At 40.4% G+C, this 20,371-nt stretch overlaps 1 protein-coding gene across 2 annotated transcripts in view; it reads left to right on the top strand.

The window, feature by feature from the left end:
• The first annotated feature begins 1,495 nt into the window (after window positions 1-1,495).
• The window catches only part of itga6a (integrin, alpha 6a), a 46,907-nt gene continuing 28,031 nt past the window's right edge, over window positions 1,496-20,371 (top strand). For both annotated transcript variants that reach the window (XM_060930001.1, XM_060929999.1), the window contains exons 1-5: window positions 1,496-1,736; window positions 14,803-14,930; window positions 15,240-15,319; window positions 15,443-15,704; window positions 16,167-16,298. In XM_060930001.1, the coding sequence (XP_060785984.1) occupies window positions 1,552-1,736; window positions 14,803-14,930; window positions 15,240-15,319; window positions 15,443-15,704; window positions 16,167-16,298 (787 nt within the window). In that variant the 5' untranslated portion in view covers window positions 1,496-1,551. The remainder of the gene's footprint in view (window positions 1,737-14,802; window positions 14,931-15,239; window positions 15,320-15,442; window positions 15,705-16,166; window positions 16,299-20,371) is intronic.

Here is a 20,371-nt window from a genome sequence, read left to right as displayed (position 1 = left end):
GGTTAGGTTAACTGGTGACTCTAAATTGACCGTAGGTGTGAATGTGAGTGTGAATGGTTGTCTGTGTCTATGTGTCAGCCCTGTGATGACCTGGCGACTTGTCCAGGGTGTACCCCGCCTTTCGCCCGTAGTCAGCTGGGATAGGCTCCAGCTTGCCTGCGACCCTGTAGAAGGATAAAGCGGCTAGAGATAATGAGATGAGATGAGACCCATCAGCCTTCACTATGTTTTTTTTTGTCTGAAAAGTGTGGAATGACTGAATGGTTCAAGGTGAAGGTGGGACTTCATCAAGGATCTGCTTTGAGTCCTTTCTTGTTTGCCATAATGATGGATAGCTTGACGGACGAAGTGAGGCAAGAGTCACCATGGAACATGATGTTTGCGGATGATATTGTGATATGTGGTGAAAGTAGAAAGGAGGTTGAGTTGGGTTTGGAGACATGGAGGGATGCATTGGAACGAAGAGGAATGAAGGTGAGCAGTAGCATGACAGAATACATGTGCATCAATGAGAATGGGGATGAGAGTGTTGTGAAGATGCAAGGAGTAGACGTAAAGAAAGTTGGTGAATTCAAGTACCTGGGGTCAACTGTGCAGGAAAATGGGGGCTGCGATAGTGAGGTGAGAAAGCGAGTGCAGGCAGGCTGGAGCAGTTGGAGAAGGATTTCGGGAGTCATTTGTGATAGGAAAGTCCCAGCAAAAGTGAAAGGTAAGATGTATAAGACAGTAGTGAGACCAGCTGTGATGTATGGATTGGAGACCGTACCCTTAACGAAGAGACAGGAGGCAAAGTCGGAGGTGGCGGAGTTGAGGATGTTAAGGTTTGCGATGGGAGGTTGGACAGGATAAGGAACGAGCACATCAGAGGGACAGCACATGTGGAGAGCTTGGGAATTAAGCTAAGAGAGATGAGACTGAGATGGTACGGGCACATCCTGAGAAGAGATGCAGAGCATGTTGGAAGTAGAATGTTGAGGATGGAGCTGCCAGGCACACGAAAACGAGGAAATACATGGATGCGGTGAGAGGAAGACATGAAAGTGGCAGGTGTGGTCGAGAAGGATGCAGAAGACAGGGAGCAACGGAGATGAAAGATCCGCTGTAGCGACCCTTAATCAGGAGCAGCCAAAAGAAGAAAAAGTCTGAAAAGTGTCTCTGATGTAATATGCTGCTTTCTGTACTGGGATTTTTTTTAAGGTATAGAAGTTATAAAATAAATCAAAGTTAGTACTAAAAAATAAGGTGCCTAAGACTTTTGCACATGGCTGTAACTATTATAGGCAGGTCTAAAATAGCGTTTAATTGTTTCTTGTGTTGTTTCTGGACGCGTTAGATGTGAATTCAGCAGTATATGTTAACAGCAACCTTCAGCTTGAAGGGCTGCACTCAGGGAGGTGTACTGAGTTTTGTCTGAATAAAGAGAGGGGGATGGGGGATTGGAACCAAGCTTGAGGAGGAGCTTTAACTAAACTTGTCAGTATAGAAGCGGGGCATAAAGCGCAGTGCGCAACTCAGGAAAAGAGCGCACAGCTTTCTCCGCATACAAACACCATGGAGATTTGTGGACTGTGGATTTCTCTCAACGTGAGCATTTTTCTCTTTTTGCTCCAGTGGGCAGGTTCAGGCGCATTTAACTTGGACACAAAAAACGTGCTGAGGAAGAACGGGGACCCCAGCAGCCTCTTTGGTTTCTCTCTCGCATTGCACCGGCAGCTCCAACCAGAGGACAAGAGAAAGTGAGTAATCATGATAGTCATTCATTAAACTAAAGACAGTGTGTGTGTAACGAAGCTTTTAAATCCTGTACTGAAGGGGTGAGGGTCGCATCGCTGATCCCTGTACTATAGCACTATAACAGCACTATAACGCACTATAGTGCGCGCCATCACTGCACCTGCTTTCCTCTCGCTTTCTATCTTCTTGCTCTAAACTGTGATTAATATATTGAGATGGTAAATGTACTGCGTTGCTGAAAATGCCCTGTACTCCTGTATATTTCTCTGAAAGTAGTTTCCCCAGACTAGGCCATGTGCCTTATGGAAGAGACTCCTCGTTGTTTGAATGAATGGAGAACAGCCTGAAGTCCCCCTGATCCTGGCCCATTCTTCTGCTTCACTGATTTTTCACCTTTTTTTGTAGAAAGGAATGAAATTTTGATAAATAATCACACAATATGCTACACTTGAGCAGGCTTAACAAATATGTGATGGGAAATATGACAGTTTTAGTATCTTAAGCCAGTGATATCCAAACTACAACCCCGATTCCAAAAAAGTTGGGACAAAGTACAAATCTCATTCATTCATTATCTCTAGCCGCTTTATCCTTTTACAGGGTCGCAGGCAAGCTGGAGCCTATCCCAGCTGACTACGGGCGAAAGGCGGGGTACACCCTGGACAAGTCGCCAGGTCATCACAGGGCTGACACATAGACACAGACAACCATTCACACTCACATTCACACCTACGGTCAATTTAGAGTCACCAGTTAACCTAACCTGCATGTCTTTGGACTGTGGGGGAAACCGGAGCACCCGGAGGAAACCCACACGGACACGGGGAGAACATGCAAACTCCGCACAGAAAGGCCCTCGCCGGCCCCGGGGCTCGAACCCGGACCTTCTTGCTGTGAGGCGACAGCGCTAACCACTACACCACCGTGCCGCCCCAAAGTACAAATTGTAAATAAAAATGGAATGCAATGATGTGGACGTTTCAAAATTCCATATTTTATTCAGAATAGAACATAGATGACATATCAAATGTTTAAACTGAGAAAATGTATCATTTAAAGAGAAAAATTAGGTGATTTTAAATTTCATGACAACAACACATCTCAAAAAAGTTGGGACAAGGCCATGTTTACCACTGTGAGACATCCCCTTTTCTCTTTACAACAGTCTGTAAACGTCTGGGGACTGAGGAGACAAGTTGCTCAAGTTTAGGGATAGGAATGTTAACCCATTCTTGTCTAATGTAGGATTCTAGTTGCTCAACTGTCTTAGGTCTTTTTTGTCGTATCTTCCGTTTTATGATGCGCCAAATGTTTTCTATGGGTGAAAGATCTTGACTGCAGGCTGGCCAGTTCAGTACCCGGACCCTTCTTCTACGCAGCCATGATGCTGTAATTGATACAGTATGTGGTTTGGCATTGTCATGTTGGAAAATGCAAGGTCTTCCCTGAAAGAGACGTCGTCTGGATGGGAGCATATGTTGCTCTAGAACCTGGATATACCTTTCAGCATTGATGGTGTCTTTCCAGATGTGTAAGCTGCCCATGCCACACGCACTAATGCAACCCCATACCATCAGAGATGCAGGCTTCTGAACTGAGCGCTGATAACAACTTGGGTCGTCCTTCTCCTCTTTAGTCTGAATGACACGGCGTCCCTGATTTCCATAAAGAACTTCAAATTTTGATTCATCTGACCACAGAACAGTTTTCCACTTTGCCACAGTCCATTTTAAATGAGCCTTGGCCCAGAGAAGACGTCTGCGCTTCTGGATCATGTTTAGATACGGCTTCTTCTTTGAACTATAGAGTTTTAGCTGGCAACGGCGGATGGCACGGTGAATTGTGTTCACAGATAATGTTCTCTGGAAATATTCCTGAGCCCATTTTGTGATTTCCAATACAGAAGCATGCCTGTATGTGATGCAGTGCCGTCTAAGGGCCCGAAGATCACGGGCACCCAGTATGGTTTTCCAGCCTTGACCCTTACGCACAGAGATTCTTCCAGATTCTCTGAATCTTTTGATGATATTATGCACTGTAGATGATGATATGTTCAAACTCTTTGCAATTTTACACTGTCTAACTCCTTTCTGATATTGCTCCACTATTTGTCGGCGCAGAATTAGGGGGATTGGTGATCCTCTTCCCATCTTTACTTCTGAGAGCCGCTGCCACTCCAAGATGCTCTTTTTATACCCAGTCATGTTAATGACCTATTGCCAATTGACCTAATGAGTTGCAATTTGGTCCTCCAGCTGTTCCTTTTTTGTACCTTTAACTTTTCCAGCCTCTTATTGCCCCTGTCCCAACTTTTTTGAGATGTGTTGCTGTCATGAAATTTCAAATGAGCCAATATTTAGCATGAAATTTCAAAATGTCTCACTTTCGACATTTGATATGTTGTCTATGTTCTATTGTGAATACAATATCAGTTTTTGAGATTTGTAAATTATTGCATTCCGTTTTTATTTACAATTTGTACTTTGTCCCAACTTTTTTGGAATCGGGGTTGTACTTTTGGTGCAGGAACTTTACAAGGTACATCTGAACTCTTCTTCAACTACATTCACTTGCACGAGCTGACACTCTCTGGAAACAAAGTACATCATTGTACCTTTAGGGGTGCAACGGCTTGTCACTGGGGCAGTACTCTCTAAGGTACTTATTTGTACCATTTATATACTGATTGGGAACATATATGTATCTTTTTGACCCTAAAAAGGTACACAATAATGAGTCCTAGGGGGTACATTAGTGTAGATTGTACCTTAGGGGACAGAAATGGACTCCTACTGTACTCCTATTTCTGACAGTGTAGGCTGTAGTGTTGGTTCTGGTTTCTGGATGTGGTGCCTCAAGACCAGTAGTTCTTCTCAAACATTTTGTAAACAAGGGCCCCTTGAACTGTAAAATAAATTCCACAGACCCCTTCAGTATGAATTGATTTCACAAACGTTATTGAAAAAATTTCAAATATTATTTTTTCGTACCATAGACCTTTCTATTCTTGAACTTTCCACCAATACAACACTTTAGGTCTGAGTTGACTTTGGTGCTTGGACCCCTAAATATAGTATTGATAAATTGAGTTGTGATTTTATTTATTTATTTATTTATTTATTTTTCAACCCAATTTATCAATACTATATTTAGAGGTCCAAGCAATTGGGTTGTAATTTTAGCGGCATGGTGGTGTAGTGGTTAGCACTGTCGCCTCACAGCAAGAAGGTTCCAGGTTTGAACCTCATGGCCGAGGGGGGATTTTCTGTGTGGAGTTTGCATGTTCTCCTTGTGTCTGCATGGGTTTCCTTCGGGTGCTCCGGTTTCCTCCAACAGTTCAAAGACGGGCAGATTAGGTAAAAATACCCAGCCACTGGGGTTGCACAAGCCAGTGCATACTTAGTGCTGGTCCCAAACCCTGATAGATTGGGGAGTGTTGCATCAGGAACGGCATCCGATGTAAAAACCTATGCCAAATCAAATATACAGATTGTGATGATCCACTCTGGCGACTCCTAACAGGATCAGCCAGAAGAAGAAGAAGAAATTGGGCTGTGATTTTCTCTATAATAACAAAAAAAAAAAATCATGGACCCCCTGGTCATTCTTCATGGACCTCTTGGGGCCCCGGACCTCACTTTGAGAACCACTGTTCTAGACTGCATGGTGGTCCAACAACAAACTTTATGACTGTGATGTATCAGTTGGCGCTGACTGAGTGACAATATGAGGTGTAAAAGAGGAGTCTGGTACACAAATGGGAAAGGGCAGAGGGCCACCCAGAACATATTGAATTTGGGTGGGGTGGGTAAATAGACAAACACAAACTTGTATACATTAACGCTTTAGCTATAACCTTTGAACTTTAGAAAGTCACAGGGTCTCATCATGGATCTGAAATGTGCTACATTTTGTAATAAGTGAACTGAATGCTACAGTGTATGTATATAGCACGTGTGCATTTTGAGAAAGCTCATATTACACCATATTACTTTTAAAATAAAATGTTCTTTTTTAAGTGATTACAGGGTAGTCACACTAGAGGCGGAATGCCGTTGGAATGAAAATTCTTCGTATATTCCGGGATATTCTAAGTGCATTCTAAAAATTCTGACTGCATTCTGAGTGCATTCCAAACATTCGGGTCCATTCTTGTGGCCGGCCCGAATGTTTTGCTCATGCTCAAAACATTCGAGGTGCATTCGAAGAGGAGAAATATCGAACGACATTTGAAGTGTATTCTAACTGCATTCTGACTGCATTCTAAATATTCTTACAGCATTCCAACAGCATTCGAAAAATTCTGATCACATTCGTGGGAAAAATCGAAATGGCAAGCCACTTCAAATCCTGCCAGAATGTCCCGAATATGCCTCGAATGAGCTAGAATGCCATTGGAATGATGTGCCGTCTTTGTATATTCCGGGATATTTGAAGTACACTCTAAGTATTCGAGCTGCATTCTCTTTGAATTCTTAGACGTTTGAAACATATTCGGTGGCTATTCCGGGAGCATTCTGATTGCATTTGAGGTGAATTCGTACAGCATTCGAGGCACCTTCCTACCAGACTTTGGGTGGTATTCGGGCAGCAATTGAACCACATTCGTACGGCATTTGAAGTGTATTCTATTCTTACTGCATTCTAACAGCATTCTAGGTATTCCTACTGTGTTCCAACTACATCTATCCATCCATTATCTGTAGCCGCTTATCCTGTCCTACAGGGTCGCAGGCAAGCTGGAGCCTACCAACTACATTTGAACTGCATTCGAAAGCTAATACACCTGGAATGTGCAAGAATCATTCGAGGCGGGTTTGAAGCGCATTCTAAGTATTCGAACGGCATTCTTAAAAAACTGTAACAGTGTTGGTCAGTTTGAAATTCCTGCCCGAATGTGGCACGAATTTAGAAAGATTTTTCATTCTGGCTGGTTCTGCTTGATTCCTGCTAATTTCGAATAAGTGTGACGGGGCCTTTGAGTGAGATGTTGATACTCCACTAAACTGATTTGTGAATATATGGTCCAAAAAGGGGCGGCGTGGTGGTGTAGTGGTTAGCGCTGTCGCCTCACAGCAAGAAAGTCCGGGATCGAGCCCCGTGGCCGGCGAGGGCCTTTCTGTGTGGAGTTTGCATGTTCTCCCCGTGCCCGCGTGGGTTTCCTCCGGGTGCTCCGGTTTCCCCCACAGTCCAAAGACATGCAGGTTAGGTTAACTGGTGACTCTAAATTGATCGTAGGTGTGAATGTGAGTGTGAATGGTTGTCTATGTGTCAGCCCTGTGATGACCTGGCAACTTGTCCAGGGTGTACCCCGCCTTTTGCCCGTAGTCAGCTGGGATAGGCTCCAGCTTGCCTGCGACCCTGTAGAAGGATAAAGCGGCTAGAGATAATGAGATGAGATGGTCAAAAAATGTGTACATTTGACGAACTAAACTGATTGGCTTTGACTGAACAGCAGGTCACACTGAACCTGGAATCAGGTTTCCTTAATGGATGTGTCTCAAGCAGAGTTCATTATATTCGTTGGTTTTATGGAGTCTTAGAATTCCTCAGCTGTCTCAAGATTTTACCAAAGGCAGGGGAAAAAAAACAGAAGAGGGAAACAGGATAGCAAAAGATGATGTGTAAAGGAGAGGGCATATTGATTAGTCTATATGTAGCAGGGCGTTTATGGAAATATTAAAGTGAGTTTGATGTAATCATTTATCCGGCTAGTCAAGATATGTTTAAAGGAGGACTAAATGTACAAGAAAACAAAAATCGCTGATCAGTTAGGCTGAAAAATAATTATGAACTTGGAGTTCTGTCAGTTACTGTACAGTAGATTTGCAGGGTGTAAAGGTTGCATTGGTACTGTCACAACTTGGAATAATATATGCAGTCCAGTGGAGTGGAATGCACAGGCTTTAGATCAGTACATTGTGTGAACAAGCATGCTGTAACTGTATCTCTGGGACCTGTTCAGAATGTTGGCCAGATTTCACAGCAGCATTTGCTAGATAACCTGTCTTCTTTCTATTGAATTACGCAGCGATCAGCACCATTAAAAAAATTAACATTGATCCATCTTTTCTCTTGTCATATATTTTTTAGGTTGGTATTTGTTTAAAGTGAACCCAGAAAGTAAACATTGTGCTAATGTTACACCAACATCTGTGCCAATGTAACATGATAGACAGAAGCAACCTTTTTAAATCTGCACGTTAACTGTGACACTATTAGCTCTTAGTAATACATGACTGGGTGCTGTATTGTTGTTTTTCACCTCTTTAGATGTACAGTATCGGGCATAGTGACACACATGAACGAAATCTAGTAGATTCCTGATTTATTTTAAATTCCAGGCATAACTAGAGTTTTCCAAGAATGAAAGACTGCAGAAATGTTACAATTGTACACAGTTACATATCTAATAACTGTTTTGGAATATAGCTTTAAAGTGTTTTGGATGATGCTTTTGAAACTTGCAGAGTCTGAACAGCAGCTGTTATTTTTTGTATTGGCATTCTTGAACTGCACCTGTTTACTGTTGAACAGTTGCAGTGTTTATGGCTATAAAGAAGTCTTTAAAAACTTAACTAGCTTGACCAAAAGCAGCTTCTGTTACAAATATAAGATATTAAGTAGGCATATCCGGGTGGCACGGTGGTGTAGTGGTTAGCACTGTTGCCTCCCAGCAAGAAGGTTCTGCATCCAGACACTCATCTAAGTTTCCAAATCTGTCATTGCTTAACTCCTGAATATTTTCTATCATGAATACTATCATTAAAAAGCTTATAATCTCTGCTTTCCAAAGAAATTTATCTTGTTAAAAGGTGTTCAGTACTTTGGGAGTAACGGCAGGTTGAAGTTGGTACAACAGAGTAAAAAGTCGGGAAACTGCCGGTGCTTTTGAGTCACGGGAAAGCGATCAGGCTCTCTCTCTTCTGATTGGTTTCTGACTGGATAACACGTGAATATCAGTCAGATAACTTTTATAGAGATGTTCTCTCGCACTCACTGTTTCTGATGAAGGATTCAGGAAAATTTTCCATCAGCTAGTTTTGATGTTATGATTCACGGGAGACTTTGAAGTGAGTTTTCATAGCTTTACCTACTTATTTTTTCAAACAAAACTGATTCATGTAAATAAATAACTATTTTAGAATATAACTGTAGTTGTTTTGATGAAAAATATTGAGATCTTAGTGATCGGAATGATATTTTAAAAAACGCAAATCAGAAACGTGAGTGTCAATTTCAATTCAATTAAATGTTATTGTTTACTGGATGTGGATCACACAGTTTTTTCGAGGTTAGCTTTGAAAGCTGTGAATATCATCATTTATATTCTTTAATATAAACTTTTGAGAAACACAAAGTTCTACAGAGCACAAAGAGGGTATTAGAAATAATCTTTTATTACTTTTTTACCGAGTGTACCAATTTAACATTTAACCTAATTAGCATAATTTATACTAATTAAATACTAATTTGCATAATTGGTTTTTACTAATTTTTCAAACGTTGTATTCAGTATACAACTATTTATGTGCCTGCCAATTTCCATGTAAATATCTTGAAAAATAGAAAAGTTATTAAGAAAAACACGATCTTATTGGTTAATGAGGCCCATTTTGGACCATGTTATCCTCATATACATAATATTACATCAGTTTTCTTAAAATTACCCTATTTTTTCAATCTTTGATTTGTAATATCTCAAGAACAGATAAACATATTTTAATTCTGTAAAAAGTATGTTGTTCTGCATTCAATTCTGAATTCAACGAGAGCAGTTTCAAGCAATTTGGAGTGAATTTGAATTTTCACCTGATACGCCTACATTAAGTGTCCGTAAACTCTCTGTAACAATATAGTGAATTATAAATGTAGCATTCATTCATTTAAGTAAGAGCTCTGTGGTATGAGCTCAGTGACAACTGATGACAACTGTTTATCAGCCAGCTGTTATAAATTTGCCTTGTAATAATACAGGAATGCAGAACAAATGTTGTCCAGTCTACAGATAGTTAAAAAGTCTTTTTGGTAATTGTGATGAACTTTTGGATTTGGTGAAGTGTCAGTTGTAATAAAGTAGTAGAGAATTGTAAATCGGGAAAGTCATATGCTTCAACCAGCTGCTGTGGACCATCTGGCTGTAAAAAAAAACAACAACAAAACAGCTGTGTACAGTGTAAAAAGAGCAAACACAAGAAGGGACACAATTCTACATATAAAATAGCTACCAACACACGTATATTACCAACCTATTGTATCCAAAGTTGTGAATTTGGATCATAATTCTGACATTCTCGGGGGAAAAAAATCCCTCAAACAAAAAAAATTTAAAAAACAACCCACTTGCTTCAACTTGCTGATGTGGCTGTACAGACACAGCTGCGAACAATATCACCCAGCTGTTACAAAATGACTATTATCAATCTCATGTTACTAAAGGTAAAGTTTTTGGGCAATTATTCTTGATATTGCATAAGATCATTGCATTAGAATGATAGCATTTACAGTAAAACAGCATTGCTCTGACCTTTTTATCAGTATGTTGTGGTGGTTGGATATGGCAGTACATATTCCTAAATTTCAGCAGCTGTCTTCTTAAGCCCATTCTCTATAAACTCAGATATGAAGACTAAGGAATTACAATAAAGACTAAGGTTACAAATAAGCAGTCTGCTAGGATGAATTGACTTCTTTCAGGTCTCGTTTTGTTTTTATTTAAAAGCATGTTTGAATGAAATGTTAATTTCTCTGCAGAGCTCATGTGGCCGTAAATATCTGGGCGGGGTTGGGTGTAGGATTTGCTGAACTAATAAATTCTCTGTGTTCACATTGGATGAGTTGTTTATTCAGTAACTATATGGTTTCATAACATATTCCTTATAAAATTATGATATTACAGTATAGAACTTCTAAAATCAGTTGATGCTGGAGCATTATATGGACTTATATGGAATGATTGCTTTAGTGTCCAGCCCTTTGTGGGTACAGACAGAGAGAGGCAGAGAATAAGGGAGTAAAGGTCTATGGACTGGACCAAGACTTGGCCAGGAATGAGTCTATATGCAAAATGGTGGACAATGATGATTAATCCTTTGATCGGCATGAAATCCCTCATTCATTCTTAAGGCTGAGTGGCCCAGTAACAATCCTATGAAGCATTCTGTGGCTCCCACAGCTTAGCTGCCCACTCATCTGAATGAACACAAGCCACAAAGCAGATTAGGAGGCTCTGAGTTCACAGATGAAAAGAGGAGGTTTCCCTCCCATCTATAATGGCTGGCCTGTTTCCAGTGCATTGAGATATTTGGTAGACTAAGTTTGCAATCCCCAGCAAGTAAATGCCAATGTTGTCCCTCAGTGACATGCTAAATTCAACAGCTGTTTCTAAGAGTTGGAGTGGTGCATGCTCACATTTGGCAAACCAACTTCTCCTTATTCTTTTTTTCCCCTGGGAATAAACAGATGGCAATAAACAGAAATAAACTGAAATAAAATGTACTTTGTGATATACAAATGAAACATATTGTAATGCTTTCAAAGTAAGAGCTCGAAATCTTTACCTTGTTTATGGAAACAAGGTTTTATTCACATAGCGTGATAACAAATGTACTATTTTTTCCCACATGCTTTTGCTGTACTTCTTATTAGCTCTCATCATCATTATCTCTAGCCTCTTTATCCTGTTCTACAGGGTCGCAGGCAAGCTGGAGTCTATCCCAGCTGACTACGGGCGAAAGGCGGGGTACACCCTGGACAAGTCGCCAGGTCATCACAGGGCTGACACATAGACACAGACAACCATTCACACTCACATTCACACCTACGGTCAATTTAGAGTCACCAGTTAACCTAACCTGCATGTCTTTGGACTGTGGGGGAAATCGGAGCACCCGGAGGAAATCCATGCGAACACGGGGAGAACATGCAAACTCTGCACAGAAAGGCCCTCGCCGGCCACGGGGCTCGAACCTGGACCTTCTTGCTGTGAGGCGACAGCGCTAACCACTACACCACCGTGCCGCCTCTTATTAGCGCTGTAAAATGCAATTCAATTCAAGTAATACAGACAACTTCTGTCAAAGGTGCTTATTTAAACCTTAAAGCTAGATGGCCTTTTGATTTCATAACATCGATGAAATTTAGTTCCCTCTGAAATTTGGTCATTGTGATATATGTTTATTTCTGTAATATCTCTCAAAATATCAGGCCATTCTGTGACTGGGAAGTTATTTAATTTGAGAGGATTCCCGAGCAAATAATGTGCATGAAATCTCTCGCTTCGCGCAGTCAAGCAGACAGAGGAAGTCCGTGTGCGCATGCGCAGTTTACCTTCTTCTTCATCGTTTGGGTTTTACAGCAGCCGGCATCCACAGTGTTGTATTACTGCCATCTACAGGTTTACCTTGACCGTGCACTGACAGTTCCATCATTCTGTCGCTAAACGAACAGCTGATCACACTGAGGTGCTCGCTGACCGCCGATATTTATTAGTTTGGTCCTGCGTTTCCTTTCCTTCGCAACATAATTTCTTTTCTTCTCGCTTTCCGTTACTGTAGTCGGTCTCTCACGTTTCATTCACACACTCACGTCCTCAATTTTTCTCTCCTGTTTCAAATTTGTATCCCACAATTCCTTGCGCGAATGGGGAAAGCCCACCACGTGATGCATGACGTAATATCTTGAATTGGGTCGCGGTGAAGCAGGAAAAAATAGCAGAGAATTTAGGGCCACGTGGCCCTAAGTTCATTAATTGTTCTATTTTTTAAAAAAACCTCCAAAACTAATACAATTGAAAGTGATTGAAATTCAGTAGCTTTCAGTCCACTAAACAAAAATAATTGGGTGTCAGCAAAAATTCTTTTTATGATCTAAACCTGAAAAATCTGAAAGGCAGTCTACCTTTAAAGTGCCATTCCACCATTGGATGTATTCTTTGGCATAAAATACAATATATTTTATAATATATTTTATAATATATTATTTTATAATATATTTTTGGCATAAAATACAATATATTTTATGACAACATGACTAGACAGAGAAATCTTTTAGCTTCAAAATGATATCTCAAACATAATTTTTTGACAACGACAAGTATATTAATTTTGCGACCAAAGTCACCTACCCTTTTAGTTTCCACGCGGTAGTGAAACGTGATGTCATCGGCAGGTTCCCCTTCTTGTGTACCACGTGTCGGTCTATTTTTAGACCAGGAAACCCCCAAAGTGAGAGAGTCATTTCTCCTCGTATATGGGGGCCAAAAAAATTGCGAAAATTTTGAGTTAATCTTTCAGTTAGCTAGATTTATTGGTATTAGCTAGATTTATTGGTATTATTTTTATCACGTTCTATCTGCCATTGCTGATAATATGTGCCACGCCACACGTCACGTGGTACACAAGAAGGGGAACCTGCCGATGACATCACGCGCGGAAATTAAAAGGGTAGGTGACTTTGGTCGCAAAATTAATATACTTGTCGTTGTCAAAAAATTGTTTGATATATCATTTTGAAGCTAAAAGATTTCTCTATCTAGTGATACCATTTATATATGTTGTCAAAATATATTGTATTTTATGCCAAAGAATACATCCAATGGTGGAATGGCACTTTAAGTATGGTGCTTGGTGTTTATAAACCCTGTAGAAACAGTGATATAGTAATTTAAGATTTTCTAAAGAATTGCATATAGTTGTTTTTTTTTACCTATATGTTTCTTTTTTCCACAATCTTACATACATTTATAAACTCCCAAAAGGCTTCATTGTGTGTGTTTGTGATTTAGAATAAAGAAAAGTCTTTTAATTATTATTATTATTATTATTATTAATTTTTTTTTGGTTGGTTGTTTTTAGATTCAGTGTAAAAAAAAAAACTGTCAGGTCATATTGGCAAGAAAGAAAAAGATGCCAGACACTTGCATGTTAAATTTTTTTTAGGTTTTATAATGCAAAAGCATACAAAAATAGACCTAGACCCCCAATGTAAACTTTCCGTCACTGAGGTTATTTTAAATGTTGAGTTAGCTGTAAGTAAGGGCACTGAGTTATCGCTACTCTGCTTATCAGTGCTGTATTAGTTTTCTTTCACATTTCCCAAATGCTTGGACTAATATCTTTAGAGTTGCTACACAGAATGTTTACTTTTGTTATTTGTGATACCAGAAGCATAGTTCCATGCAGTGGATAACGTTTCATTCACTTATTTTCCCCTTGCAACAGAATGCAAGGTTACCATTCAGGTCTCCAGTATAATGTCTCTGAACAGTAGCTCTTTCAAAATCTGGGCTCATTTTGAACACTTGCTTTCCTCCCACTCGTCTCATGTGCTTATGTGTTCATTTTCTGAGCTCCAGTCTCGAGCCTTGCCTGGAAAAAGTGAGCCTATAGGAACTTTTCCTGTCGTTGTTTATTCCCTATGCAACATGCATCATACACTGACTTTATGAAAGTCTGCCTTGCCAGTTGCCTTCTTGGAAAAGTTTTGTTAAAATAAGCCACTCTGCAATTATAATGGGTTATGTGTTAACTTGAGCTAAGTGGGCCTACACACCAGAGGGTCATTGCTAAAGCATTGCCACTTTGCCTCACTTTCAAGCTGAGCTTTTTGGTGTGAGTCATTTAAATATTTTAAAAATAACTTATGCAAGGAAAAACATAGATTATTCTCACAAGAAGTGTGTAAATAGATTTGAATTGCTGTATTGCTTTAGTTAGTGCTGTGTGTATTTTCTCTAAATGTGATGACAGGGATGGTGCATGAATTATTAACCCAGCCCATCTGCTTGAAGGGGGCAGGAGACAGACAGCAGGTGTTAATGTGATGTGTCGTCTATACTGATCATCACCCAGTAACCTCTCCCTTTCACTAATACAAATATCAGAAAATATTTGAACATGAATCACTATTTACACAGTAATCTTTCAGTAGAGAGGCACTTTGCACTGAAAAGAACATACAGGAAATATAGTATATATTGTCTGTTTAGCTTTCATTAACGTATATGCTTTCTGTATATGTTAGTAAATATCACGATGTAAATAATGAATCATTATTATTTTTTTATAGACTTCTGATTGGAGCTCCCAGGGCCAAAGCTTTATCCAAACAGGGTGCAAGCATCACTGGGGGTTTGTACAGCTGTGACATCACCACTAATACAGATGACTGCGAGCGGATTGAGTTTGACAATGATGGTTAGTTTTGCAAGATTTCAATTTTTGATTGGCAGATTTTCACAAAATATCATGGCTTTACCCTTAAATTACAAATGCAAGCTGGTGCATGAAAAAATGGCTATTAAATTGATACTTAAGGCAGATGATGTGACAGTTAAAAAAAATTTTCATTTATTTTACGTTTTTGCATATAATGACAAACAACGTATAATTTTCTGTTTATTATATCATATTTTTAATAACAGCACACACACACACGTTAAGCATTACAATGTTTGGCAGTGCAAACAAAGTGCAAAAACGACATTTTTACTTTTCTGTTATTAGCTGATATGCATGTGGAGAGTAAAGAGAATCAGTGGATGGGGGTGACTGTACAGAGTCAGGGGCCAGGGGGAAAGATTGTGGTAAGTCTCACTGTCTCAATAATACTATAATATTTCACCCTATTTAGATTATAAATAACACATATGCAAGTGATGTGTTTGTAGTAGGTATAAGTGGGTTTGTCTTCTCCATTTCTCTGGCAGACCTGCGCCCACCGATACCAACGACGGCTGTTTGTGAACACACCACAGGAGTCACGGGATATTACTGGGCGCTGCTATGTACTCAGTCAGGATTTCAGCATTGATGGCCAGTCAGATGATGATGGAGGCAACTGGAAATTCTGTGAAGGTCGTCCCAGGGGTCATGAGAGATTTGGTGCCTGTCAGCAAGGTCTGGCTGCAGCATTCACCAAAGACTACCATTATGTCATCTTTGGAGCCCCAGGAGCTTATAACTGGAAAGGTATAGGTGTTTATTCAAGGAGTGAGCACAGTTTAAAATGTTCAGGAAGATTTAGTGAACTGGCAGATCTGCCAGTGTTTGTGCTCTGTTTTCATGGAGCAGTTTGTGAATGAAGATGCATAGCAACGGTTCTTAGTTTCTTTCCTGAGCGATCGTGACACTGGGCACAAGGAAAGAGAATTAACTCTTGAATGAAAAATTAAAGCTTTCTAGTTTTCTGTCACACAGTATCACTTAGTTTCACTGTAAATCCTATTATTGTTTAGTTAAATCAATCATAATTTAAGTACAACACATTTTATATCATGAGCATATGAGAGGCACTCATCCATAATGTTTTTGTTCAGTAACTGGCATGTACATATCCTCATTGGCTGAGAGCAGAGGTTTTGGTTTAATATGGTCTTTTCACCTTCCAACCCTGATCTCATTTCCTCTCATGTCCCTGCCTCATACTCATAGGAATTGTGCGGGTAGAGCAAAAAAACAACACTCTCCTCGAAATGGGCTTTTATGATGATGGCCCATATGAGGTTGGGGATGAAAATCGTTTGGATCCACAGCTGGTGCCTGTACCTGCTAACAGTTACTTAGGTGGGTTTGAACTGTGTTTGTTGAACATTACTTGTATTTTTACATTATACGTGTGTCTTGTATCATTTAGTGTGCATTTTATATATATATATATATATATATATATATATATATATATATATATATATATATATATATATAATGTGCTATGGTGAACAATAGCCACAAGAGGTATGACTAGGTCATGAACTAACATTGGCAACAAAGCACTATAATAGTAAACCAAAAGGGCTAATCAGTAGTTCACAGCAACCAAGAAGTTCTCCCTACGAGATCACAGTATGGAAAGCAAATAGTGATCAACACAATTTTGAAAGACTGAAAGCTATTATCACTTAATCTCTCCAACAATGCTGCCTGGGAATCTATTCCAGATACGGACCACAGTGTGGATGAAGGTCCTGCCTGTGGAGTAGGTTCTTGAGACTGGTTCAGTGAGTGTATGAGTTGGCATAGATAGGCTTGTGCGAGTTGCATGTCTGATCACATACGGCTGAGGATCTATCCTCTTCAGGTCTGGTGGGCACGAGCTAGTGTGCATCTTGTAGATCAAAGCAGTAGCAGCCACCAGATGTCTATGATGTAGGGACAGGCTCTTTAGTTCCAGTCTGGTCTGTTGTTCATTCACACCAATGATGCATTGTGCTTTCCTCTGGATAGAGTCAAGAAGCCTTAGTGAGGTGGTAGTGGCACTCATCCAGCATAGTGAAGCATACTCCATGATGCTGTGTACCTGGGCTTTGTAGACTATGGCTCTCCCTTTGACATCTAGTTTGTTAGCAACCCTCCTTAAAGCTCCAAGCTTCTGTCCAGCTCTTGCTACAATGTTGGAGATGTGCTAGGTCCAGGTGAGCTTCTTATCTCCTTGTAGTTTGTAACTCCTAGGATTTCCAGCTCATCTTTTTCTGCCAGTTTGGTGTTGCTGAAGAATAGATCTGACCTTGTTGTATTCCTCTTTCTAGAGTTGGTCAAGGCTTTGCATTTAGCTGGCTCAAAGGTCTTCCATTTGTCTGCCCAGGTCCTCATTCTCTCCAGGTCCCTATTTAGGCTTGCAGCTGCAGCTCTGCTGTCATCACCTGTACTGTTTACACAGATATAAGGTGGAATCATCTGCATACAGATATAGGGTGTTCTTACACTCATCTCCCAGGTCATCAGTGTAGAGTGAGAACAGCAGAGGTCTAAAAATAAAGCCCTGGGGAACAGAAACAATGATGGATGTAGTAGTTGAGGATTGACCAGCTAGAACCACTTTGATGGAACAGTTAGAGTGGTAGCTTGAAATCCAGGTCAGTAGCTTGCCAGAGACTCCCTTGCTTTTGAGTTTGGAACAGAGTCCATTATGCCACACCTGGTCAAAAGTGCCCTTGATGTCCAGGGCTATAAGATGCATTTCATAGCCTTTGTCCAAAGCATCAGACCATTGTTGAGAAAAGATGATAAGGATGTCAGCTGTGCTATGATGAGGTCTAAATCCGAACTGCCTGTCTGAGATGAGGTGGTTCTGCAATAGGTACTTCTGAAGCTGAGTCTGTACCACTGCCTCCATAATTTTGCTGGTGTTACTAAGAAGGGAGATGGGGCAGTACATGGACGGTTTGAACTTTGAATCCCTCTTGTGGATTGGAATGACTGAGGCACACTTCACATTGGCTTGGAAACACTCCATGTCCATAGCACAATTCAAACAGATGGCTGAATGGGCTTGCGAGCTCAGCACAGCACTCTTTCAGTACTCTGGTAGGAACCTCATCTGGACCAGTAGCTTTGTCCAGTTTTAATTTACACAAGAGCTTCCTGATGTCCTAGGGTTTGAAGACTGTGTTGTCCTTGGTGTGTGAAGTTGTCCTTGGCACTTCTGGAGCAGGTTCTTCTGCCTTCTCAAATTGGCATTTCTTGGCGAAAGTCTGGGTTAGTTTTTCAGCCTTCTCCTTTGCCGTGCTGTAGATATGGCTCTGGTCTTTAACACTGGTATATCAGCCCTGGCTTTTCTGCTGGAAAGGGTATTCATCATGTTCCACCATTTTTTGCTGAGGCTTCCATCTGAGAGTTCGTCCCCAGGTTTGTTGTACCTTCTTTTTGCTTGTTTCTCAACCTGGTTGTATTCCTTCCTGGCTTTTGCAAACTTGTCTTTGTTTTCATCTGTGTTGTTTTTCTTAAGTTTCTTGAACAGCCGTCATTTCCTGGTTGCAGCCTTCTTGCAATGATCATTAAACCACACTTTGTTGCCGGTTTTACTGGTGACTGAAGGAGTGAAGATATCCATCGGAATGAAGATATCCATTGCATCCCAAATGATGGCGATAACACTGCTGCAAGCTTGTTCAGGGTCATTGGTTTGGAAGACTCTCAACCAGTCTACAGAAGAAAGGTGTCCTCTTAGGCCCCAGTAGTCTGCCTTATCATAGCACCAAACCTTTCATCTGGAGGGCTTATCTCTGTAGATGGGCATGTCTACCTTGACTAAGACGGGGTTGTGGTCAGATTTGCCTAGTCTTGTGAGAGTTTTAGCAGGTGAAGTGGCATAAGTCAGTACCAGGTCAAGGATCTGGTCTTCCCATGTTGGTTTGGTAACAATCTGCTTCAACCCAAGAGAGTTGGAGAACTATAGCAGGCATTGGCTAGCTGCATCTGTTGTAAGACTGCCAAGCTAGTCTTTGCTTTGTGGTGAATGTTGAAGTCTCCTAGTAGGACCACAGATTGGGCACTGAAATCAGTCAGTTTGGGCAGGGTGTTAGTGGTGTTGGTATCAAGGTAGTTGATGATATCACTGTAGGTCTTTCGACTGCAGCAATTAGTAGCTTCTGAGTTTTAAGAGCCACTGAGAATCACATCAGTTCCAGGTCTGGGGGGGGGGTCTAGGTCCTTGTCATGGAAGATAACAATTCCTTCAAGACATTATATTACAGGCATTTTGCAGATGCTCTTATCCAGAGCAACGTATAACATACCCAGAGCAGCCTGGGGGTTAGGTGCCTTGCTCAAGGGCACTTCAGCCATTCCTGCTGGTCCAGGGAATTGAACCGGTGACCAAAGCTGCTCCTCTAATCATTAGGCCAATTCCACCAAATAATGAATTAGGTCTGCCTCTGTGGTAGCAAAGAGAATATCCAGGAATGGTAATGCATTCAGCTCCATCTGTCACTGTGGAGTCCAGAAATTACTCAGTGGCAACGACAATAGTTGTCTTAAGCTTATGGCACAAGTTAGACAGTTCACCTATGTTTGATCAAAGGCCTCTGATGTTCTCCTCCAATATGCTCAGATCCATTTCACGTAGTCCTTGGGCATTCGTTGGTCATTTCTGATTAAATCTGTCCTTTCGAGGCTTATCATTACACTTTGCAATGAGAACAATTGCTGGGGGGTTTGCTGATCCCATCACCCCAGAGACACATCTTGGCAATGCGGCAGTGATGTGCGCTATACATGACCTGAACTGAAAGCATCCTGAGACTCATAACAGTTCGGGCAGTTAGATGTAAATTGACGCCACTCGGTCAAGGATTGGGTAGTCAGTGCAAAGGTACATCTTCACTACTCCCTAAAGGTAGTTTAGTCCTGATTATTTTCTGGTCATGTCAGCCATCAACATGGAAGAGCATGCTTGGTTCCTAGAACCTATTTGGGTTTATTGAAGTGTATAATTAATAATGACAAAATTAATATACACGAGACCACAGAATTTAAAGGTTTAATCTAAGGATTTTAGAATATTTATCATTAAAGTTTTGATCCTTAATATGGTCATAGCAGATACAATTGCTCACTACTATTTTTTTATACTTTTAATTCATATTATGATGTAGAATTTCTCACAAATATTAAGTTGCAGGTAAATTACATATTTATAACTTTAACTAATTTTTACCAAATTAACACCAGATTTGAGCCGTCTAATTCCAAGATTTTTAATTATGGATTCAAATTGCCATAAAAAAAGAAGCTATTAAGGAATATCTTATTTGTTTCTGGAATTTGTGTTCATCCACAGCAACAAAACCCACAACCATTCAAATATTACAGTTCATTCAACAAGTTGTTCAATATTCTTCCTAATGTGTCTGTGAACA

This window comes from Neoarius graeffei, chromosome 9 (assembly GCF_027579695.1).
Source record: "Neoarius graeffei isolate fNeoGra1 chromosome 9, fNeoGra1.pri, whole genome shotgun sequence".
NCBI classification, from domain to species: domain Eukaryota; kingdom Metazoa; phylum Chordata; class Actinopteri; order Siluriformes; family Ariidae; genus Neoarius; species Neoarius graeffei.
Note: the sequence above shows the minus strand (reverse complement) of the source record. Positions and strands in the feature narration are given on the sequence as shown.